General features: G+C 41.6%; 1 protein-coding gene across 1 annotated transcript in view; it reads right to left on the bottom strand.

Annotated features, from left to right (window-relative positions):
* The window catches only part of LOC308418835 (pregnancy zone protein-like), a gene marked incomplete at both ends in the record, with an annotated part of 46,415 nt that extends 22,472 nt beyond the window's left edge, over window positions 1-23,943 (bottom strand). The window contains 16 exons of the mRNA XM_080914397.1: window positions 1,412-1,567; window positions 2,666-2,815; window positions 5,333-5,475; window positions 8,553-8,616; window positions 9,593-9,820; window positions 11,411-11,572; window positions 13,875-13,984; window positions 14,693-14,807; window positions 17,419-17,542; window positions 18,859-18,943; window positions 19,780-19,948; window positions 20,438-20,458; window positions 21,298-21,350; window positions 21,503-21,656; window positions 22,656-22,839; window positions 23,858-23,943. Coding sequence (XP_080770523.1) covers window positions 1,412-1,567; window positions 2,666-2,815; window positions 5,333-5,475; window positions 8,553-8,616; window positions 9,593-9,820; window positions 11,411-11,572; window positions 13,875-13,984; window positions 14,693-14,807; window positions 17,419-17,542; window positions 18,859-18,943; window positions 19,780-19,948; window positions 20,438-20,458; window positions 21,298-21,350; window positions 21,503-21,656; window positions 22,656-22,839; window positions 23,858-23,943 — 2,004 coding nt within the window. The remainder of the gene's footprint in view (window positions 1-1,411; window positions 1,568-2,665; window positions 2,816-5,332; window positions 5,476-8,552; window positions 8,617-9,592; window positions 9,821-11,410; window positions 11,573-13,874; window positions 13,985-14,692; window positions 14,808-17,418; window positions 17,543-18,858; window positions 18,944-19,779; window positions 19,949-20,437; window positions 20,459-21,297; window positions 21,351-21,502; window positions 21,657-22,655; window positions 22,840-23,857) is intronic.
* Window positions 23,944-25,855: the final 1,912 nt, after the last annotated feature.

Genomic DNA, 25,855 nt, shown 5'->3' with positions numbered 1-25,855 from the left:
AATATACTTTGAAAACAGACTTTGTAAGTGGATTTTACCAGTAAGACAAGGCATTCAAAGATAGGACCTTGTGAAATTAAAAAGCTTTGCAAAGCAAAGAAACCAGTGAATTAGTTTTTGAAGGGACTGTCTACAGAAGGAGAAAAAATCTTGGCCAACTGTACATCTGACAGAGGATTACTATCTATAATATACAAAGAACTCAAAAACCCCAAACAGCAAGAAATCAACCCAATAAGAAAACAGGTTAATAGAACAAACAGAGAGGATATTCTCAAAAGATGAAATCTAAGTAAGTGGTGAATAAACATATGAATTGTGTTCGACTTCCTCAGCTATTAGAGAAATATAAACCAAAGCCATGTTGAGATTCTAGATTGGTCCAGTCATAATGGCAGTCATTAAGGAAAACAAACAAACAAAAAACCATAACAGCAAATACTGACAAAGGAACGAACGAAAGAAATTTCTTAAATACTGTTGGCAGCAGTGTGAACTAGACCAGCCATGATGGAAATGTGGAGGATTCTCAAAAGACCTGAAAGGAGGTAGCTATTCCGTGTGAGCTACCTTACCCCTTTACCCAAAGTACTGACCGTCAGAACATCACAGACGCACTCACATTTTAGGTTCTGTGGAATCACTATTTGCAATAGCCAACTTATAGAACCAACTTAGCTGTTTAAAAACAGAGGCATGGACAGGGAAAGTGATTCACAATCACGTAACATGTATCACATGTACAAGTGTATGTATGTACATATATCTGCATGCGTATGAGCTTTTTCTGTCATAAAGAACAAGGAAGCCATGTCATTTGCAGGAAGATATATTCAACTGGAGAGAATCAAATTATGCGAGCTCAGCCAGTCTCAGAAATAAAATCACATTTTCAATGGTTCTGTGTTTTTTCTCATTTGCAGTCCTGGACACTATATAGATATATAAAGTCGTGCCTGCGTATAGTAATGAATGCAGAATTGAAGAAGTCTAGTGGACAAAGTGGCTCATGGAAATTGGGAGGGTGAGGAGGGGGACTGTGGAATGCTACTAGAGGGATATAATCAGCAGACAGTGTGTCCACAGATGCTTGAAAACATTTAAAGAATTTATTGTGCAAATGGCTTATATTTGGCTGCCAAGAATAACACCCACTATCTTATATATTAATGACATATATTAATCTCTAATGCACACATTATATATCTAACCACTTGCTATTTAAGGTGCCTGAGAAATCCCGGTAGATATGTCTGTGTACAAATTAACCCAAGCCTCTGAGACTCTTTGCTCTTACCTATCATCTTGTTAGAGGAAGAGAAGGGTTAGGTGGTGGTGCTTACAAGCATTAGATTTTTGCATCCTAACGCAGACTTACGACTCAGCTCTGCTGAGTTTCAGGGGCGATTACCTGGAAAATGCTGTACGCGTCGTCGTCGCTCAGAGACTGCTTTGGTGTGTACACGATCCCGTTGTGAGTGATGTCTTCTGCGTTGATGCATTTCTCGTTGCCCTCGTACGCTGGGGCACTGGTGTGGGCAGACTTTCCTGGCAGCAAGTCATAGATCTGTGCATTTGGAGGACAGGGAAGGAAAACTGTTTCTTGTTCTACTGCTTAGAGGATTCTAAGGTGGCAGTGCTCAATACGGAATTTAAATCACCATGGTTTTCATCATCTTTGCCGTGCGTGTTATACAAGGGATGAGGCAGGGAATCACAGGAAGAGTCAGAATGTCCAAGTTCCTAACCCTCATGGAAAAATGTGATGCTTGAAGACATAGAGGTTGGAGATGTAGCTCAATTGGTAGGATGTTTGTCTAACTGACACGCATGAAGCCTTGGATTTCATCCCTAGCACTACATAAACTGAGCATGCTCGTGCAGGCCTGTAATCCCGGCACCTGGGAGGTAAAGGCATAAGGACTGGAAACTCAAGGTCATCCTCAGCCTATGAGTTCAGGGCAGCCTGAACCTTTGTGTGATTCTTTTTGGGGAAAAAAATGAAGTGGATTTATCAAAATTGATGTGAAAGTAGAAGAGAAGGAAGGCCAGAGCTAGAGGCTGGCAGTGTTGAGGTTAATGGTGCAGAGAGAGGATGGATAATGGGTCCCCAGGGACAAGAGGATCACTTCTGAACCATTTGTCTTTACAGTGCTGGACCAGGAGGCAAGACGCAGAGGACAACTGTAAAACAGGCCAAGAATCCGTGAAGCCTGTAAGTGAGGATACTTCTTTGAAGATACGAAGACACTTTAAAGACATCTTTGAGAAGAAGCTGTTTTTGCTCACTCTTAAGACCAGTAAGTGTTTGACTTCAGGGAGAAAATAAAACATCGGCATCTTGAACAGTCATCTGGCGTTGTGGCCAGTTAGCAAATGGACCAGACAAAATCTAATTTCTCTAAAATGTATCATGGCACAATCGACACATCCCACGTGTGTCTTACTGTTCATAAAGTGACGTGATAAAACCCACCTCCACTTGCTTGTTAGGAAACAGCAGCATAAAGTGAGTCGAATCTGTAAAGCACGCTGTTCAGTGACTGTTAGGGGGTGACGTCATGCTTATCACTGGGAGGATTTTGTCCTTTGTGGTTATGGCTTACAAAAACAGTCTGGGCGTTGTCAGCATCTTTTGACACTCAAGACTGCAATGGGAACTCACGGATTGTGGAGAGAGCTTGGCTTCGGGCTTCAGGAGCAGCACACTCTGGTCTACCGCAGTGAGGGCACAGAGGGACAGAGGCGTGGCTTTGACCTTCAAGTGGGTGTCAGAAGCTGGCAGGCTCTGTGCTGATGGGAAATTCAAATTTACCTGCAAAGAACATATGATTATAGCACTATCTTTAAAAAAACAAAGGATTATTAATTACAGTCTCACACTGTCTTCCAGCCAATGCTGAGGTTTTCATTTTTGTTTTGTTTTTCAAACTTTCTCTCTTTTGCCATTTTGGAGCAGGGTTATTTTTCTAGGACCTTCCCATTCAACATCCTCAAGAATGACCTGGAAATGTGGCACCAATTTACTTAACTTTCTTTCTCTTTCTGTAACTGGTAGAAAGCAAGCTGATTTTGATCCCACTGAAATAGAATCATTCCTAAGAAGGGAGACATGAAACTTCACAGGCCACTTTTATTCCGCCTGAGCCACATGGAAAATCAAGTTGCTTAGGGTATGTGACGCCACAGTCATGGAAGAAGAAGTCTCCAGTGCTTTTATCTCAGGGATGGAGCCACTTCCGGTGCTGTATTCAAAACCAGCTTTCTTTTTTGTAGTTTGGCTTATTTTTAAATTAATTGGAGACAGCATCTTACACATATCCCAGCTTCTCTTTGAACTCACAGTGTGACCCAGGCTCCTTCTGAAGCCTCCTGAGGGCTGTCATCAGAGGTATGCATCCACCATGCCTGACCTACACTCTTTTCTTTGCCTTTCAACTATATGCAAACACGCCTTCGGAGGGCTAGCTGCCAGAAAAACCATTTAAACCAATACATATTTAATGTGTACACACTGTCTTAAAGGAAAGGCGTTTTAAAATAGAAAACAGTTTTTCTCTGTCCGACTAAAAGACTGAGAACAACGTACTGGGTTGAAGAGACGTCCGTCTGACCTCAGTCCTTCCTCATTCTCTCAGGCTCCTCTCGCTCGCCATCCGATCAGGGATGTAAATGAGTACAGGACCTGTTCTGCGGGCATTTGTGTGGCTGTTAGCGTGTTACTGTCTGTGCTCTCTTCCACCTTGGGTCAACGGTTAAGGGAAAAGGTGTCTGATCTGAAGTGAACATAGCTTCGAATGGAGTTTGGCTTCTATCAAGAATTTCTGTGCTGTTACACAGAGATTTCCAGAACCAGAGATATTATTTTTAGTCAGACATTGATTGTGAGTAGAAAGTAAAAAAAAAATTTTTTTTCTGTCAGTTATACTCTGTCAGATAGCTTCATGTCTGGTATGTGAAGAAACTAACTCACCAGGCTAAGGTCTGCTGCCCACTGCTTGAGTGGGGTGTGCCAAAAGCTTGGCCCTCCCAAGATTTCTCCTTGCAACTATACACAACTCACAGTGAAGACCCCTGGGGGCTGATGCAGGAGACTCAATAAACAGGAAACTCATAAAGGAACCAGCATGATGCTTCTGGACACAAAGCCCAACTTTAACATCATGCCTTAGACGGAAGTGAAGACTTACGCCGGAAGTGAAGACTTACTTACGCCGGAAGTGAAGACTTACGCCAGAATCCACACCATCTTCTGTTTAAATCACCGCCCAGTTATGATATGTGACTATGTAATGTGACTATAGACATGCCACTTGCTGTAAATAGACGTTATCCCCGTAGTTCTAGTTCAGACGAAAAAAAGCGATTGGAGATCTAATAACAAATGCCAACTCGGCTCGGGTAAAACTTATGGCTTCGTGGAGCTCACACGACAGCTTTGGAGTCTTTAAAAACAACAGAAGATCTCGCTGACAAGTTAAGCGTTTCTGTTTTAATCCCTATCGGCGTGCCAAAGGCCTGGACACTTTGCTGCCTATATAAAGCTAACTTTAAACTCACGGCAGGGCATTCCCCTGCAGTGGTCGGCACGGAGGTTTGCTAAGGAATCTGTGGCGTGAGACCAACACAGCTTGGCGAGACGGCATTTCCCATGGGAAGCTTGATATCAAAATATTTTGAGATAATTTAAAAGTTTGATGTGGGGCTTGGAGAGCTGGCTAAGCATTAGGGAAGACTACAGGGTGCTTTCCCAGAAGACCTGGGTGCATTTCCCAGCACTCACATGGCCGCTCCCAACCATCTGACTTTCATTCCTAGAGCTCCTGTGTCCTCTTCTGGCCTTTGGAGGCATACACAAGGCTCACAGGCATATATCCAGGCAAAGCAAAAGACAACAGTATGCATATTTTAAAGTTCGCTGCTGCAGAATCCACTTTGAAATCCACACGAATCTTTTAAATGATAAAGAATTCTGCCTGTGGCCACCTCTTCTGGGCACTGCCACTAGACTGTTAAGGAGTGTATGTGGCTCTTCTCACTAACTTGGGAGATACTGGGGGAGGGGATGTTTAATAGCCCTATGCTGTGGCTTTAAAATAAATATCGAGCCAGGTGTGGTGTGTATGACTTTAGTCCTGACATTTGGAAGGCAGAGGCAGGAGGATCTCTGTGAGTTCTAGGCCAACCTGGTTAATACAGTAAGTTCCTAGACAGCCAGTGCTATATAGAGAGACCATGTCTCAAAAAATAAATAAGTAAAAATAGTCCTTCCTTATTTCCCATATGTATAAAAGAGATAACGAAAGGACTGGGCGGAGACACAAACACCCACCTGATTGGCAAAACACTTTTCGATTTCAAATTTTTGAGCATCGGCGACCAGTTCTTCATCAGGTAAAACAGTGTAGACGAGGAGCTCGGCCATGGGGGCCATGCCTGGCTCCACTTGCAGTGGGAAGGTAAACACTCCTTTCTCTGGAGAATAAAGAATATTCCGGATTATGGATTTGGAGTGGAGTCTTCATTTTATATCATAACAGTTTTTTAGAGTATTCAAGAATTCATATTTGTGGGGCTGGAGAGATGGCTCAGTGGTTAAGAGCACTGACTGCTCTTCAAGAGGTCCTGAGTTCAATTCCCAGCAACCTCGTGGTGGCTCACAACCATCTGTAATGGGATCTGATGCCCTCTTCTGGTGTGTCTGAAGACAGTGACAGTGTGCTCACATATATGAAATAAATTAAAAAAAAGAATTCATATTTGTATCATGTAAAAAAGACTTGCACCTTTGCCACTATGCATGCAGTGGTGCTTCATAAATGCATGTTGAATGAATGTGTATGTAGTGGTGCTTCATAAATGCATGTTGAATGAATGTGTATGCAGTGGTGCTTCATAAATGCATGCTTCATGAATGATGTTTTTTATAGATACAGCTTTAATTTTGTCCCCCTGCTAAGTAGGAAAAAGCACATAGTATATGTTTCTATTTCCAAGAATTTTTATATTTTATTTTATATTATTGTATGTATACTAGCATTTTGCCTTCATACTTGTCTGTGAAGTATATTTATGTGCAGTGCCCACAAAGGCCAGAAGAGAATCAGATGTTCTGGAATCGGAGTTACAGTTGGTTACAAGCCACCGCGTGGGTGCTGAGAATTGAATCCAGGTCTTTTGAAAGAGCAGTCAGTGCTCTTAACCTCTGAGCCATCTCTCCAACCACCCAGCCCTTTAGAGAAGGGGATACTGCATCTTTATTGGACAGGTAGAACTGTGTTGCTAGAAGTCCCGTAGGAAGTATGCAGAGGGAGAGTCATGGCGTATGACTTAGAGACTTCGTGTGGCATAAATAGACAGGAGAAACAGACATGAGACGCAGTGTGAGGTGTTTGGCAATTCAAGATGGCAGGTTAGAGGCAGCCGAGAACTACTGCTCTTCGTGGGGAAAGTCAAATCAACCAGAGAGCAGTTGCTTTCAGAGGTGGGTGCTCAGAAGGGAAAGCACAACCTACTCCATGGGGGTTATCTTCTGCAGTCATTCACCGAACAGAGTATTGAGATACCCGATGTATAGAATGAGAAGAGAAGAAAAAAGAACAAACAACGTAATCATAAAATGGGCGAGTGACGTAAGACGTGGGGGAAGCCCATGGCTGATGACCGTGTCCAACATTCAGTTTCCGTAGCCAACAGAGAAATGCAAATCACATTTACATTGAGGTTCCACTTCGTTCCAGTCAGAAGGGCAAAAAAGAAAACCACAAACAGCCCGAATGCTAGCGAGGAAGTGGAGGAGAAGGGCCCTCCAAAGGCAGTTGCCGAGAGTGCAAATCCGTGCAGCCACTGTGACAAATAACACGGAGGATTTGCAATAGACTAAAGGTACGGTCATCAGTCCACCAGCGGTGCCACTCTGGAGTCTTTCTCAGAAGAACACGAAACAAGACACACAAACATCAACACTTACTGCAGCTCTGCTCACCACCACCAATATATGGGGTCAACTGAGGCATCCGTCACCACGAGTGGGCAAGAAATTGTGGTACGTATGGACAATGGAATATTATTTAGCCATAAAGAAGAATGAAATTATGTCATCTTCAGAAAAAAAAAATGGGCGGAACTGGGGGATATCATGTTAATCAAAACGAGCCAGAAAAAGAGGTGAGTACTGTATGATTTCTTTTATATGAGGAAAAAATAATGACCTGAAACTACTAGATGAGCCCAGGAAAGGAAAGGGGGAGGGGAAGAGAATGAGCAAGCTAACGGAAGCCAAAATACGATTCGCACACGCATGGAGACCGTACTGTGAAACCCATCAACTTGCATGACTAGTAAGTATTGATGATTATAATAATTATAAAGACCGCAGCCAGTGAGCGCTATGGAGGAGGGGAATCTTACTGCACAAGGGCAGACGGACGCTCTTGCTGAGCTGCTTCCCGGAGCTATGTGGGAAGCGAATGGAAAGAACAGATTGAGAAAATTAAGGAGGAGCATCGGTGCCCAGCCCGGCTGCTTCTTGTTCTGTGCCGTAAGATTTGGTAGGAGTGAAAACGGAGGCTTGTTCGCCACGAAGCAAGAAGGGTTTGGTGAGAAAAAGGGTTCCAGAAAACTCACATTATGCAGCTGCTAAGGGGCACAGAGCACTTTCTGGGCTCAAGAGAGAAACTGCTCCTCCCGACAACAGCACAGACAAGTGAAAGTGTCACCATGCCCAGCCACAAAGAACAAAATGATCAACTATCCAAACCCACCACAGTGGAACTAAAACTCCAACCAGTGAGTTCGCATGGAAAGACCTACGGCTCAAGGTGCATATGCAGCCGAGGAAACCATTCTCTGACTTCAACGGGAGGAGAGGCCTTTGGTCCAGTGAAGGCTCATTTTCCCAGTGTAAGAGAATGCCAAGGTGCTGAGGTGGGAGAGGGTGGATGGGAGAGGGAGCACCTTCATGGAGGCAGTGGGAGGGGGTTGGGGGATGGGAAAGGGATGACATCTGAAAGGTAAATGCAGAGAATTTCCAATAATTTTTTTTTTTGGGGGGGAAAAAAAGATGGTTATACAAGGGAGCCAGGCAGGTAAGGTTTGAAGGTGGAGCGCTGCTTGCTGGCTTTGAAGGAAGGGAGTGGTAGAGGCAAAGCACTTGTCTCCAGCCCTGTGAGACTTCCAAATAGAAATATGAAAAAATCTGTGTTGTTATGTGCCAGGAAATCTGTGCTAAAGCCGTCACGGCATCAATAGGGATCCAACACACCCATTCATGAAGAAAAAAAGTGTTTTTTTTTTTTGTTTTTTTTTTTTTTGTTTTTTACGTTTTTGATTTTTTTTCTGTTTGAAAATAATTACGAAATGAATACATTTTACTTCAGAAATAAAACCCTAAGTCCAGAAGTGTTCTGAGCAGCTTCCTCACTGAGTAACAGAGGGCTGCCAGGCGCTTCCTGCGATGTGGGAGAGGCTCCGGTTTGAGCAGTTACTGAGGCTTGGCAAGATGAGAGGACATTAAAACAAAACAAAACAAACAAAAGGCAGATGGTGCTTACTGTTTCCTTGTTCAAGCGACAAGACGTGGCTTCCTGAGCTGAAGATGCTTCCCCTTGCTTTGATCTGAAGACAAAAGGAAATACACCTATTACCAATGTAAGGTCTGTCTGTCCAGGCAGGTTAAAGTATGTATGTTAGCATACTCATGATGTATTAATAACGATCATGCTACTGCCACTCGGAAGTCATTTCATTACTATATTTCCTTCCTATCATTCTCATATATATATGTTTTAAATAACAAGTACATAATTTTTATGGTTTTTTTTTTAGTATTTACCATTCCTAGTAGTGTGTGGAAAAGTATGTATGTATGTATCTTTAGCACATACATGTGATATGTATGTGAAAGAGTATATATGGTGGAGATAGATGTATAATACAAGCATCCTCTGTTGTTACTCTTCTTTTGATTTTTCTTCTTACATTTTTTTTGTTTATTTATGTGTGAGTGAAAACAAGAAGAGGGCATCGGATCCCATTACAGATGGCCATGTGGTTGCAGGGAATTGAACTCAGGACCTCTGGAAGAGCATCTTGTGCTCTTAACCGCTGAGCCATCTCTCCAGCCTCTGGTTACTCTTACTTTCAAATAAACAAAATATATTGCTCATTCTCTGTGTACCCTACTCTGAGATAAGGTAGCTTGAACAATTCAATTTGCTTAATAATTATGTGGACTATTGTTTCAAGTATTCAGGTGAGAGAACTGATATTTGCTTTTGAGGAAGAAGCCTAGTAAATTATCCAAGGTCTCAGGACTATGAAGAAATGAAATGGAAATTGTAACTATTATAAATATGGTACATTTTGTATAGAAATAAAGAAATGTTATTTAGAGTCAATATTTCAGTAGTGAACAAGACAGTTGGTAAAATAAAGTGTGAATAATTTCGTAGGAAACAGTTTATTTTTCAGTATAAAGAACAAAAACTCAAATATTAACACTGATGTCCGATAAAACCCATTATTTTGAGAGGAACCTAAGACATCTGCAGTCTATACAGCTAGAAAGAGGTGCAGTGACGGTCCTTCTTACCAAATAGTAAAAGGTTAGGTCTTTTTCATCCTTCAGGATATCTTCATTCAAGAGGTAGTGTATCCGAATCTCCTGAGTTTGCCCACAGGCCAAGGTACCAAGAGCAAGTTCCAGTTGAACATAACTCTGGCTCGGGGAAAAGACGCGAGTTGCAGAATGTTCTGCCCGTGTGTGAAACTCATCAAGCCACCAGCTGTCATAGCAGACATTGTTCTCCTTGTAGAGGACCTAATGGGAGAGTGAACAAGACATTTGCATTTAGTGTTTGTCTGTTTATCATCTATCTATCTATCTATCTATCTATCTATCTATCATCTATCTATCTATCTATCTATCTATCAATCAATCACCTATCTATCCATCCATCTATTCACCTATTCATCCATCCACCCACCCACCCACCCACCCACCCATCTGTCCATCAAATTATCTATACCTCTATCTGTCTATCTATTATCTCTCTATCTATCTCTTACTTATATATCTTTTTATTAAAAAGGTTGTTTTTTAAATCTATAACCAGTTTTCTAATTTCCTATTAAGATTATTCAAGCTTTTGTATCCCAAAACTCAAACTTAAAATTCACAATTTTCTTGTTTCTTCCTCCCAAGTGCTGAGATTAAGAAATTCTCACCATGCTTGCAAAACTCATGTCTACTTTTTCTGTTCAGATTTATTTCATTAGTTGCACACCTGAGTAATCATTTTTGAAAGATTTATTTATTATATATATATATATACAGTTATATATAATATATATAATATTATATATATATGTATATATACTGTAGCTGTCTTTTTCAGACACACCAGAAGAGGGCATCAGATCTCATTACTGGTGGTTGTGAGCCACCATGTGGTTGTTGGGATTTGAACTCAGGACCTCTGGAAGAACAGTCAATTCTCTTAACCACTGAGCCATCTCTCCAGCCCAATAAGCAATCATTTTACTTATAATATTTCACACACATATTTTTGACTGAGTTCCCCACTAATCTTTTTTACCCTACTGCTCATCCCAGAACATCTCATCTTTCAGAGTCTCTCTCCTATTGTGCCTTTTTCTGTGTTAATTAGGGTTGTCTCATGAGTATGTGTAGGAGATTATTTGATTGAGTGGGGGCAATGTACCCATGGATACATCACTGAGAAATATGATTTCCCTCCCCTGGCCAGCTCAGTGTTTTTCAACCTGTAGGTTGCAACACCTTTGGGGGGAGGTCAAACAACTCTTCCACAGATATCCTGTATATCAGATATTTACACCACAGTTCATAACAGTAGCAAGATTAGTTAAGAAGTAGCAATGAAAGTGATTATTAGGAATTGCATTAAAAGGTCACGGCACTAGGCAGTTTGAGAGCAATGGATCTAGCTGCTCTTCCCAGGGACCTCTGAGGCCCTTTCCTATCTATTATGCTAGGTCTAGCCTTGTATACAGAGCTTGTGTAGGTAGCTACTGCCATATCCTTTCACAGCTTTATAGCACAAGATTGACTGTTCAAGCACAAACAACAATTGTATCATGCTAAAAGAATCAGACATAATCTAACTTGTAATAGAACTATAAAAATACCAGAAATCTTCAAGGCAATACCAGGAGAAGTTTCCCCGAGATACAGAAGGCAGATTGTGCTGTAAGTGTTCCTGACACAGGACTTTCTGCCCTCTGTTACCTGTTCTCACATTGCTCAGTTTGCCTTATTTCCTATCACATTTTCCTCTGTCCCTGGACTTCATGTGCCCCTTGTACATCCCTAAGTTGCGTCGTCCCGTGAACTAAGCCTTTATAGCCTCACATGCTCATCTCTACTTACCATGGTTCTCATAAACGGCGTTGTGAAGTTGGAAGTGTCAATGAAGATGTTGGCCAAGCCATGCTCATCGGTAGTAACAGTGGACCGGTATCCAGCTGGATCTACGTGGACAGATAATTTCTTGTTGGGGATTGGTTGATCCTTCTCATCAACAAGAAGAACCTAGAAACAGGAAAGTGACGACCGGTTTACAAATGGCAGTTAGCCACTCCATTTTTTTGGTCTGTTCCCTTTACATCTGTGTCTCTTGCTCAGTCTCTGTCCCATTCCTGAAGATCTTCACATCTGCAAATGAGACTTATTTTCTGGGGTTTCAATTGTGATATCTTCTGCTTCTGAAAACCGATGGTTTCTTTTTATTTTATTTCTTTTAAGTAAAATTTTGTTTACATTTTGTTTTACATGGATGGATTTCTGTGCACCATGTGTATTCCTGGTACCCTTGGATTCTGAAGAGGGCAACAGATCCCTTGGAATTTTGCATGGTTGTGAGCTGCCATGTGGGTTCTGGGAACTGAACCTAAGTCCTCTGCAAGTGCAGTTCTTAGCCACGGAGGCATCTCTCCAGCTCCTTATTTTATTATTTTTTAATTGATAAACATCAGTACTGTACAATTTTAAAGTACAGTGTTACATCTTAATAACTGCTTCTAAGGTGAAATGATGACATCCAGCCAATGAACCTCTCCATTACAGCTTGTGCCCTTTTAAAAAACACCTATTTTTGATGAGATAGGGTCTTAACTGGTTAGTTTTATGTCAAGTTTAAGAAGAGGGGAACATGAACTGAGAAAACTGCCCCCACCAGATTGGCATGTGGGCAAGCCTGTGGTGCATTTTCTTGTTTAATGGCATGGGAAGGCCTGGCCCATTATGAATCGTTCCTACTTCCTGGACAGGTGGTCCTGGGCTGCATAGAAAAAGCATTCTGAGCAAAGCGTGAGGAGCAAGCAAGTTAGAAGCATTCCTTCATGGTCTTTCTTCAGTCCCTGCCTCCTGGTTCCTGCCTTGGGTTCCTGCCTTGGGTTCCTGCTCTGACTCCTCAGTTGGTGTGCTACCATCTCCCTTTCAGTGTTCAACTTCTAGTGAACTCACATGTTACAGTTGTCTCATTATTGTCTCTCTACCTGTGATGGCCTTGCCAAACCACAACATATTTATCAGTGTCTTTCCAACTTGATATGGAATACTAAAGTGAATGAAAAAGGTACAAAAGTCAAATCCAGATATAAATTCAAAATATAAATGAGAAAATTGCCCATAAGTTTATCTCAAAGATTATTTACTATAAAAGCAAACTTGGAAAAAAATGCCTAGAAACCTTAGCCATGCTATATAAATGTGCATGAGCAGTTTACTTAATTGAATCATCTGTCCTACATTTACCAATATTACATTGTTTTAGTACTGCAAAAGAAGTCTACAATTTTTTTAGCAATTAAATTTTTTCATCTAGATGACATATCATTGATACCACTTGGATGTTAATTGTCTTGCAAAGGCTTGGAGCCCAAAGTAGTGTTATTGGTAGGAGGAGTTGAGTTTGAAGTTCTTAGGTCATTGGGAGTGTGCTGTCAAAGCAGACTAGAATCTTGGCTCTCTTTCTCCTTTTGTAATGAGAGGAATATTTTAACCTGTTGTCTGCCTACACTGTGAATAGATGGTGTCTCTACACACACAACTCATAATAGCCTTCCAAGACTGCAGGCCAAAACAGACCTTTATAAGCTACTTATATCTTATATATAATATATACTTATATTATGTATACAAAATATACAAGTATTTTGTTATAGTAATGGAGAACTACCTACTACAATTACTTTTTAAGTTATTTAAATGATTTCTAATTGAATAATTTAAAGTATTTCTAATTATTTAAATTGAAATTTAAATTAAATTTTAAATTACTTTTAATTGCACCAGAAAGGCTTTGTTTACAAAGAGAGAATTAAAGAGAACATAGCAAACTATACACACACACACACACACACACACACACACATTTTACAGAGGCATGGAAGGAAATTGATTAAAAATTTACTTTTTTCAACATTTTACCATACTTGATAAATGTAAAATTTGTTATAATTTTTTCTAAAGAACTTTTGTAATATATTTTGATTTTGCAATTAAATATTTTTTTTCTCAAAAGACCTTACACTTGGGTTTGGGGAAATGGGTCAGTGGGTGAAGTGCTTCTTGTGTTGCCTGAGGACTCAGCTCCCAGCGCTGCAGAATTGTCAAACTCCAGGTTCGAGTGAGAGATCCTGCCTCAGTGAGTTAGGTGGAGAATGGCTGAGGACCTCAGACATCAACCTCAAGCCTCCCTCCATACATGCACATGGTATGCATACATGTGCTTCTATACTCGTGTAAAGGTATAGACATGTATGTATGTACAGTGTGCACACCCAAGACTATTTCATGTCCCTAACTATGATTACAGTGGAGGACATTTTACCTGTCCAGAGAAAGGTAGCCCAGGCCTGTAGTGTGTATTCACTTTAGTAAACTTCAGTTGGCTTAAGGTATTTGTGATTTCACATGATCCAGTGCCAGTTAGTTCTGTTCCTGAAAAACAAAACAAACCCCAAAACCATGAGGTCAGTGTTGAGTATTCCAAACTTACCTTCTACTTCTACCTTCGCGCTCCTCCGTTATTACAGGATGCTCCAGTAATCTGTGAATACTTTATGAGGTATCCTATCCCGAACACTTTTCATTTATCCTGAATATTTCATTAGCATTATTTTAAACCATCTGTTTGCTTAGCTCATTATCAGATCCATCTGGAGCTAGCCATGCTTTTCAGAACCATGGCTAAGTTCTTCACTGTTGGACTCAAAATTCTTCCTCTCGAGAATGAGTGTGCTCATGTGCTTTTCTCTGCCCATCTAGTCTTTCAAAATGTCACTGCCCCTCCACAAAGCACATAGATTGCAAGCTTAAGAATCTCCCACTGGTCTCTTCATCAGAATTAACTACTTCCTTTCATATTCAGTCTTCCCTTAAATTTCACATTCCTTATGAAAATCTTATCACAGTTACACACACACACACACACACACACACACACACACACACACACTCACTCACACACACACTCACACAACACCCCCCCACCCAACACATGCACACAGCTTCTGATTTTAAATATCTTATTTCTCAAGGTTGATGACCTGCCACTTTCATAGGATGCAGAAACTGTAAAGTGCTCAAATGGAATGGAAGTTTGGTAAGTTTCCACTTAATTGGCATCTATTTAAAAATAATACCGACCTGTTCCCGCCTCTTTGATTCTGGCGTTCACTTCAATCTTCATGTCGTAGCCTCGTTGTCTGAGCTGGAATACTTTGGTTTTTACAACTTGCCTGAAACATCCTTTGTCATCTGCCTGGAGAGAGGGGAGAGTTCCCGAGTTCTCTGACTTGCCATGAAAATGCCGGTTATAAGTTTACAAAAAGGTTTTAAGCGTTCAGGTACCTTTTGGGCTGTTTGATCTTTCCCAAGCCCAAGGATGACACAGTTTCTTTGTTAATCTCTGGGTTATTTACAGCCAGCCTTCTCCTCCCCTCCCTTCCAAAAAAATGGGTCCTGTTTGCTCTACGATAATTCTCCTAGAGTTTCCAAGTATGCCGTCACGTTTTGTAATTGTAATTATAACTCTTTGTGTATGTTACTCATCAAATGATAACATTGTCCACTCTCCCCACTCAACTCGGGCACAACACAAGAGGCTTCTATAACCATCTCTAGCTAAATATTGGCTACTGGCCATGCGCTTTGTTATATGATCTATTTAAACGTATTGCTCTACATTCCTGGTGTATGTATGGTGCTGGGCTTCATTACTTCATTTCATGCAAGTGTATGATTTACTTGAACACATTTTCTCCCTCTCTTCTCCTCATCCTATTCCTTCTCCCTCATTCCTGTATTCACCTAGGTCCACAGTTCTCAACCTGTGGGTCGTGACCCCTTAGGTGGGAGACTATTGGAAAACACAGATATTTATAATTACTATTCAGAACAGTAGAAAATTACTGTTATGAAGTAGTAACAAGAATAATTTTCTGGCTGGGGGTCACCACAACAGGAGGCACTGCATAAAAGGGTCGCTGTATTAGCAGGGCTAGGGACCACAGGCCTGTGTAATTCTCTTTCTACTTTCTTTCCCAACATACGTAAACACATTCATGATCTTACATTTCTCTCTATAAAAAATTCGAGCCACAGTGAGACCAAAGCACACGCTGCTTGCTTTTCTGAGGTTGACTTAACTCCCCGTTATTATCTCTAGTGTCCATTTTCCTACCAAGTCCCATAACTCAGCTCTGTTTGTGGCTAAAGCATTTCCTTCTGCAGATCACACCAAGGTTTCTTTATTCACTCCTCTACTGATAGACACCTTGCTTGGCTTATAATACAGCTATTGGGAACAGTGCTGTAATAACTGTGGATGCTCCAGCAGGGCATGTTGACTCTGTGGTGTGTGAATCCTTCTGGTAAGTACCCAGCTGCTTCATAGATTGATCTATCTTTATTTTTTTTGAACTTCCCTTCTGAGTTCCTTAGCGGCTGGAGTAGCTTATATCCCCGCTACACAAGGATTTCCTTCTCTCTGTGTCCTTGTCAGCCTTTGTTGATTCTTGTATTTTCTTAGTGTCTGAGACATTGGGAACATGCATAGCCATTGACTAGACAATCAGATTTATAGCTATCAGAGTTCCGAATGAAACGTTGTGACCTGTGTTTTAATAAAGATTTGTTTCCTATTTGCACCTACTTACATGCAAATATTTACTGAATAACAAATTTAATTCTATCGTGGTTGTACATGTTGACAAACATTTGTAGTCCTAGCATTTGGGAGGCTGGAGCAGGAGAATTATTTGAAGTCAGTTTGGAATACATAGTGAATTTGAGGCTAGCCTGCGCTATAAAATTTGTCTCAACACACACACACACACACACACACACACACACACACACACACACACACTTCTCCTCCTCCTCCTCAAAATTCCATCATAATTAGTGAGTTTATAGACATCATGAGCCATTTTCTGGACAGCCAGATGTCATTTGTCAGTGTTCATCCCATTGTTTATCTTCACACCTTCCATTTTGGCCTCTCCCTGATTAGCTCTCTGCAGCTTAGGTAACTTTCCTGCAGTTTCTATACAGTGCCCGCTCTAATAGCCATCCCTAAATTTTTACATATCCTTCCTCTGAAATCAGAATGCAGGCATACAGCTTTAAGATTCTTTAGTTTTATTTTATGCCTGTGGGTGTTTTGCCTGCACTCGAGTCTATGCACCCCGTGCATACAAAGCCCATGGAGGCTAGAAGAGGGTGTTGGGTACTCCTGGAACTAGAGTTACAGAAGGTTGTATGTTGCTGTGTGTGTGTGTGTGTGTGTTGGGAATTGAACCCAGATCCTCAGCAGGAGTGACTAGTGTTCTTAACATCTCTCCAGGGCCACTAGTTCTTCTTGATTCTCATTCTGCCCACATCAGCACCTGTCTCATTATCTGCCAAGGATGATCTTGAACTCCTGATCTAGCCCTTGCTTCCTGATTACTAGGATTACAGGCCTGAGCCTCCACACTCAGCCGCATCCAATGTTTTCAGCGCGATATTCTACTCTCACTTGTTTCCCTGTCATCCCTCCTCGGAGGCGCACTAGGGGTCTCTAATTGCTGTCTTCTAGGTCTTCCTCTTCTGGGTCAGATGCTCATTTATCATTCAGCATTTCCCCCTTTGTCATTCGGTGACAAAAGCCAGCTTTGATCACTACTTTAATCTTTGAGAACTCGGCGTATTGATTGCTGTTGGTCAGAAAATTACAAAATTGGCCAAATGAATGCAGTTATAGATTCATAATCTCTGCCTTCATCTGGATTCTTAATACCACTAACCATTCTCATATTTCTTCTCCCTATTTCAATGGCGACACTTCAAAGTGTATGTTCTATTAAGGATTGGGAGTGGCTTCCGCATACCTGTTGGCTGAATTCTTCACAGATACTTTGCGAATTTTGGCCATAGCAGTTGGAGCGGAACCGTGAATATTTTCTGCACACAGTCATTGTCACCAGACCGGGGACGGGCTTTCCGTATGTGTACCTAGAACAGTAACGCGATTGAATGTGAGTGCCAAGGATGTTTTCTTTACCTGACTGGAGCAACCATGGTTCCATCCTATTTGTTTTTCTCTCCTGTTCGTTTAGTGTTTAAACTCCTGACAAAGCTTGGGAGACCAGGTCGAATTCCATCTAAGTGTGAACGTGCTATAATTTTAAGACAAAGTAGTCAGTGAACCTTTGGAAAATGCCTCTAAATGGAAAGATACTGATTTCGTATGTTCCTTCCTCCTTTTCTTTCCTTTCTTCCTTTTTTTTTTTCATTATGCATCCCTGGCCAGCTTGGAACTTGCTGCATGTACCAGACTGATGTAAACTCAGAGATCTGCTTGCCTCTGTCTCCTGATTCCTGGGATTAAAAGTCACTGCAACCATCTCTTTCTTTCTTTCCTTTTAGTTGAGGTTTTGCTGTAAGACTGTCCTGCTCACTGGAAAGGTGACAGGTAAGAGCACTTGATGCTCTTCCAGAGGACCCAGGTTTGATTCCCAGCACCCACCTGATGGTTCAGAACCATCTGCAACTTCCAGGGACTCTGATGGTCTTTTCTGGTCTCTGCAGGCACCAGACACGTGTGTGGGCAAAACGTCCACACACATAAAAATGGAGTGTTTCCCGCTTTTCCAAAGGACCTGAGTTTTGTTCCCAGCACTCACATTGGGCGGCTCACAACTGCTTCTGTGGATCCACTACTGCTGGACTTCCTGGGCATCTGCCCATGTGTGTTGCACTTAATTAATACCCACTTAATTAAAAAATGATTGTCTCTGGTGTCAGATGACCAATGTTGAAAAGAGAATAGGATATATAAAGACCACATTTCTGAGTATTTTAAAGTGAGCAACTGTTTGGGAAAGCAGTGGCTACAAAATAAAAGCATAGTTTGCAAATGCCACCACGATGACCCCAGTTGTTTCTGCTCACTATGGTGGAAGGGTGCCAGGCAACGGTGGGCTTAGCTTCCTGTTTCCGGATGCCCTGGGACCCAGGTTGTAGTACAGGATTTGTGACTTTTGCCTTAGATTTGGAGCTAGAATTTCTGAAGGTGGGGCTCGGGATTCTAACTTTAATTAAGCTCCTCCTGTAGAGCTGGTGTAGGACAGTATCTTTGGATCTTCCCTTAGGCTAGCTGTAAGGTTGTAGCTTTAGCTTCATGTCCATAAGAGGCCGTCTTGTACTCCGTATCCAATGCCTGTATGTGCTGATAAGAAATGCCTTACTAAATATTGTTTAAAGTATCATCTCAAATAAGAAATGGAGACCAAAATAAGATAAAAAAAAAAAAAAAGAAAGTAACTCACAAGCCACAAACAGTTACAGGAAGCTCCTCTTCCAGGAAAGCCATAGTCTTGGGTATCTTTACTTGTACCTCAAATTTGGGTAAAACTGTTTGAAAAAGAGGGCAGAGGGAGGTGAGATTAGGTAGGAGACCACATAAATATTACCAGTGGATTTTATCAGAGGAATCTATGGCTTAGACTCACACAGAAGGAGCTCCAGTGTCAATACTAGAAAAGAGACGCTGTCATTCATTATTATGAGCAGTTTGCACCATGGCCACTTGGTGAAACTGGACTATGTTTCCCAGACTCCTCTTCTCTGATTTTGTGCAAGATTTCAAAGGTGGGTGAAGCATCACTGGGTCTGAAGATCCACCACCATTAGTTGAAGGAACAGCAGGGCCAGTGTTTGATTTTTTTTCTTCTCTTTCTCTCCCCTCTCTCATTTTAACCAAATGTTAGTTCTTCTGACTGACAGACATCCTCAGCCCCATTATCAGACACATGTTCATAGGTCTGCTGAACTGAAGGTCTTCAGACTCTTTCACTGATTCTCATGAATCTTCCACTCTGGAAGCTGAAGTCGCACACCCCCACCTCTCTTATGCTCTGACTAGCCCATGCCCACTTCAGAACTTGCTAGTCATGTTCTGTGATTTGCCACTTCCTCCTGTTGAGTTCTTTCTTTTTCAAATTCCCTCCATAGGTGTGAAACCTATTATCTTGGTTTGTAATTGTCATAGAATTGCTGGGGAGCTCTGAGAACCATGTTTAATGATTGGTTTCCTGATATCAGCTCCTCCCATCTACATATGCACACAGAGAGTGAGAACATACCACACCCCCAACATAGACACACAGGCATACACCACACACAACTATGGAAAAGTAAACCTTAAGGGCCCCACCATCATAAATGCCTTATACTTGTACAATTCTTACCATATTCCTTCACCTCAAAGGAGTGCTTTATTTTCTTCCATGAGTTCTTCTGCACTACAACCTTGTAGGTACCTAGAGCTGGTTCAGCAGACAGTGGGAAAGAGAGCTGGCGGAGTCCTCCTGGTAGATTGACATTTTGCCATTGAAAAATTCGGTTCCTCTTGGGAGTCTACAGAAAGATATTATGAATTGTGTAAACAACTGAAACATATGATTTGATTAGAGGTCAGCTTATCAGGGAAAAACACTGGGAGTTTAATAGGTGGTTGGTGAGTTAGTGCTAACGTCATTAGTCAACTTAAAAAAATGTAGACGTGAATAATGAACACTAAGGTCACCAGTTATGGGATCCTTTGAACCCCACCGCCATGCCATCTGAGATCCCAGTTTTGTCCGATCTTAGAAGGGAGACCCTGCATATGTGTGTCACGATGGACATGTATATGTACATGTATGTACATGTATTTCTGACATATGTATTTTAACCAGAAATGTTTGAAGAGCCACAGAACCCCACCATCATAAAGAACCGCAGTCCTTCGCAGAGAAAGTAGGGTCAGTTTAGTAGAGGTGAAATGGAGTCTGAAAAGAAACACGAGATCTTGAAGAACTTGTAGGGCATCCTTCTTCGGACTGAGATGCACAGTTTGGTACGTACCTCGATATAAATGACAGGGAACTGAAAAAGAAAAAAAAAGCAGCATGAGCGTGTGATAGAATGGTAAAATTACAGCCTTTAAATTTTACTGAGCTTGTTGCTTCTTTCATACAATGACCTATTCCCTTGTTCCATAGCAGTTTTCTTTGTAATTAGTTCAGGTCCAATGCTGCTGCCCACATAGTCATGGGTATCAGAGATGACCACGACATCGGGTGATAGAGCCCGTATCACGGAGGAACAAAGTCGCTGTTTTTCTTGTCTAAAGTAGGAGAGGTCCTCTGCTTGATCCCTTACAATTTTACATGTTTAGTTTGGAACATAAATCTCTTAAGAAGTCATGGCTCTCCTTTTATGGCTAGCATACATTTGAGGAAATTTATCTGGATGAAAGATTTGAATGATAAGTACATGATTATTATTATTATGGAATTGATATTTGTTTAAGAGAAACCAAAAATGTGCTTCTAGAAGTGGCTGGAATCTTTTAAGAGGACATTTTCAACTGAATATCGTTTTGTTGTTATATTTTAGACAGCAGCTTACTATGTGGCTCAAGCAGGTCCGGGCCTTGCGACCCTTCTTCTTGGCCTCCCACCTTCTGGGATTAGAAGCATGCATGACCAGACCCAGCTTGATTTTCAACGCTTTATCTATTCTAAGGATGCAGTTGGTGAGCTGTCTCCACATTACTATTACATATGCTTCTGGCATGGATGCTCTCAAGCAATGTTGTGAGGTAGCAGGGTCAGGTGTCTCTTCTATGAGTTCAGATCTTCTAAAGAATCAGACTTATGCTTGTTTACTTTTCTCATTGTAAATAATCATTCTCACTTCCCACCCACCAACAGGAGACTCACCGTTTCGTTCACTGGGCGAAAATTGATGTCCACAGAGACAACTCGGAATTTCACTGAAACAGAGATTTTGCTGAGAAAACCCCTCTCCTCAATGGGAACCCAAGGCCAGAGATTCCATGACTGCAGCTTAGACATAAAGAACAACACCAAACCCCACCCTCCACCCCACCTCTGCAGTTGTTTTTGCCCAGTGAATTCTTTATACCTTCCTGTCCAGGTTTATATATGGGTTTGTCTGTCTGGACAAAGACTGGGCTCTCAGCTTTTGTTATCTGCATTGACTTCTTCTTTATGAAGTGCTGAGTGGGTCCTTTTATCTCCACAGCAATGATTGCCTCGGGTAAACTTGAACCTGAGATCTGCAGAGACCGTAAAAGAGTATGTTTAGAACCACTTCTGGGTGCTCAGCCTCTACAGGGATCTGTTTTCTTTGTGAATCCTTGAGAACTGGTAAGGGGTTGTCAAGGACTCAATTTCCTGTCATATTCATAGGACTATTATGATTGTGTAACACAATTTTAGGAGAAAACACTGCAAAACAACAAACCATTCTTCAGTGAACTCAGGACAGTGAATAAGATGGTGTCCTCGCATTTTCACAGGGAAGTCTTGCTATTAAAAAATATTTTTTTCTATTCCATCTTCCAAGGCCAGCATTTGCCATCTATCTTACATGAATAATTTGGCTTTCAAGAAGATTAGTATTCAGAGGCTGGAGAGACGGCTCAGCACTTAAGGGCATACAGTACTTTTTGCACATCCGTGTCAGGAGGCTCACAGCTGTCCACAGCTCTAGCTCCAGGGTGCCCTCTTCTGGCCTCAGTGGTTACTTGCACTCACGTGCATATACACAGGGACACAATTTAAATTGAAAGAAAATTTAAAAAAAGAACCTCACAGGGCTGGAGAGATGGCTCAGTGGTTAAGAGCACTGGCTGCTCTTCCAGAGGTCCTGAGTTCAATTCCCAGCAACCACATGGTGGCTCACAACCATCTGTAATGGGATCAGATACCCCTCTTCTGGTGTGTCTGAAGACAGCTACAGTGTACTCATAAATAAAATGAATAAATCTTTTTTAAAAAGGGAATCTCAATATTTAGATCTGTAAAAAGTATAAATATTATTTACTTCACAGGTTTGTTTTTAAGGTAAAATTAAATCTTTCTTATCACTATGGTAACCTTTTAAGCACTTCATTAGACCTGTTTGCTAATATCATGAAGGCAATTTGAAGTGTACTTTGTATTCATTCATTTTTCCTTAATTAAAATATTTCCTTTTGATGCATGAGAAATATAAAGTCCAACTTGATTACTCTTTCTCTACCATTACTGCGCATCCCTGGCGGAACACTGACCGTGAAAGAGCTGCAGTAGAAGGAATCCTTCTCCACAGTCTGGCCTGTGAGGAGGTTTGAGTGCTGTATCCCATACTCTAGAGTTATGCTGAGCACCACCGTCTCGTTCACGTGGTTGATGTTGACGCAGACCTTTTCGGGGACTCCCGCATAGAGCTCTGACGGGACCAGCACCACATATTGTCTGTGGAGAAGAGGATCAACCATGAAGGATTCAAAAGGCGTCATTGGGAGTGTTTTCTAGTATTTTTCACATTGCTATCAATCGGAGGTTTCAGGGGGATTGGGTTCCCCGGCGGTCAACATAAAACCTAAGATTAGACGGGGGCATGATTCTCTGGCGTTCAGGAAATGTTCACCCACAGAATATTAGAAACATCGGGCACTCATTTGAAGTTATTACCATGCAGCAATTTTCTCCAAATCGAAATATTCCTTCCTGGAGGGAGGAGGGACAGATGAGATTCAAGTGGTATGTTTTATGCTGAGGCTAACGGGACTGAGGCAGCCTCTCCATGGTTACAGAGGCAGTCAACAACTGTTGCATAGAGGAGTGGAGGCAGAGCTGCCTCTAAGAGACTCCTGGGCCAGCCAAATCCCCCGAAGGAGACTCTTCTACCAGCTGAGCTACCTTCAAGTCAAGCAGGGAGTCCCAGGAATGGGCCTTTCAGTGACACAGTTGGTTTTGAATCATCCATGTTCCTGTAAGCAACCCCTGAGTCATATTCCTGGAGGTAACCCCCCACACATACTAGTTTATCACGCTGGACTTTGGTAGAAACACTTATGTTTGTTCTCTATCTGGGCTGGGCAAATATTTGTGTCAGGTCCTGCCTCGTAGACAGACAGAAGACAGACAGACAGACAGGCACACAAGTCTGATGCAACAGCTATCATATTTTAGGTTAAAAATTCCAAATTTCCAAACCATGAGCTAATCAGTAAGTTATCACTGGAAGCCTTAAAAACCCACTGCATGTGACCTTGGGTTCCACGAGAGCATCACAAATCTCATGCAGGAAGTACTGGAAACTAACATGCAACAACACATGGTGGAGAAGCTGAGTTGCTTTTCCGCCCCAACTAATCCTTCCAAGTTTTCTGACAACAGATTGCTGTATAGGAAACGAGGAAAGAGATAATATGATGGGAAGGAAGAAGGAAGGACACAATAGAATTTTCTGGAAATAAGAATGGCTTACGGTTTTGCAGTAGCTGTAGTGGCCTCTCTGGGAAGAAGTAGGAACAGTAAAAGGAAGACTGGTGTGAGCAGCTGGTTTCTCTTCATGGTGGAGAGGGGCAGGGAGAACAGGCCTGAGCCCTCAGCCCCTGAACTCTGATCCTTGTGCAGATCTGCTGGTTCTTATTTTACCTGCTGGGCAGTGAAAGCAAATTTTTGTAACATATTAACTACTTCAGTATTAAAAAATCAATTCCAGATCATTTCCAGGACTACCCCTGTTCTTTGTATCCACCTTTAAAAGTTACCCAAATGTTTGAAAGGTGGTGCTTTCAGCCTTCCAGTAGCTCAAGTTAACACACAGGACTTTAAACACAGGATTTTAAAAGAAAAAGGAAATAAATCACATGGCTTGATGAAGTCAGTCAACATACCTGCCCAGTTTACAAAAAAAAAGGATGATGAATGCAAGTATACAATATCAATTTCCTCTTCATAACTAGGAATATTGCATTCGCTTAACAACATAACAAAATTTACCACTGAATGTTAGATAAGGTAAGTTTGGGGGTATGTGCTTCATTAATTTTAATTTTAACTTTTTAAAAGAAACTGAAAAAAAATAAAGCCGAGTTAAACTCTGGAAGAATTATTGCTTTGGTTTTTCACTTACATCCTTATCTGGGGTGAATAGATGTTTGTGTCAGGCCTTCCTAGAAGTCTGACACAACAGGAATGTGTGTGTGTGAGGATGCATGCAAGCATGGCAGTCAGAGATTGTCATCAGGTAACTTCCCTATTTCCCTCCCCCTCCACTCCCTCCTCCTCCTCTCCCTCCTCCTTCCCCTTCTCATCTTCCTCCTCCTTCTTCCGAATTCCCCCTCCTCCTCCTCCTCTTCACCTTCACTCTCTTCTCCCTCTCTCCCTCCTCCCTCCTCTTCTCTTCCTCCTCCTCTTCTTTGTTTTCCAAGGTAGGTTTTCTTTGTGTAGCCCTGGATATCCTGGAACTAGCTCTGTAGATGCCTTGAACATATTTTTTGGGGGGGGCACCTATCTCTTGCTAATTCTAGAGCCCACCAATTTGGCTAGACTGCTTAGCAGCCAGAAAGCTGTTGGGATCTTCCTGTCTCTGCCCCGCAGGACTGGGATTCCAATCACAGGTCTACATCTGTAGGCCTGGCCTGTAATGTGAGTCCTGAAATGGAAATGTAGGTCCACAGTAAACCTGAACTACCTCCCCACCCAACTTCCAGTGGATAAGTTTGGCTTTTATTTTTGTATGGCTCTCCTTATCTTTGATGACTATAAAGAAAATAACAGTTCTTTTGGACTTACGCTGCATAATGTGTATTTAAGAAATCACTAAACATTACGGAAATAAAGGAGATTGTTATCTAAGAAAATAATCTCTATTGATGGGCAGCCCTATTTAATTTTTCCTAGAACGAAATAAAGATAGTTTTAAATCAGCATTCATTGTCCCATTTGCTTTTCAAGACACGAGTGTTGGAACCTATTTTACAGAGTTATGGGAATAAGAAAAATCCCACCATTACATTAATATAAAATCATCACAGGATTAGAGTTTGTGTATTGTTATGGCTCTGAGGGTGCATGGCTGTGACCCCCGAATTCACAGAGGCAGGAGGATATAATTTTAAGGTTGGCCTGGGAGCAGGAGTGAGATTAAGTCAAACCTAACTTTTTATCAACTTGCTTCAAAATAAACGAGCATCTGGCTGGAGTAGGGTGTGGGGGACATGCCTGTCACCCCAGCACTTGTGTGGCAGACACAAGAACCCACTAGTGGGTGACATGCCTGTCACCCCAGCACTTGTGTGGCAGACACAAGAACCCACTACTTCATGGCAAGGTTCATCTATATAGTGAGTTCTAGGCCAGCCAGGAAAACAGAGCGAGATCCTCTCTCAGATTTAAAAAACAAAGACTGAAATATTAATACTTATTGCTCATGTATTTTCTTTCATGTGGAGGTTCAAGAGAACATTCTGCTTGAAAA

Source organism: Micromys minutus (genome assembly GCF_963924665.1).
Source record: "Micromys minutus genome assembly, chromosome: 3".
Taxonomy (NCBI): Eukaryota; Metazoa; Chordata; class Mammalia; order Rodentia; family Muridae; genus Micromys; species Micromys minutus.
The sequence above is the reverse complement of the archived record's forward strand: the minus strand, read 5'-3'. Positions and strand labels throughout refer to the sequence as shown.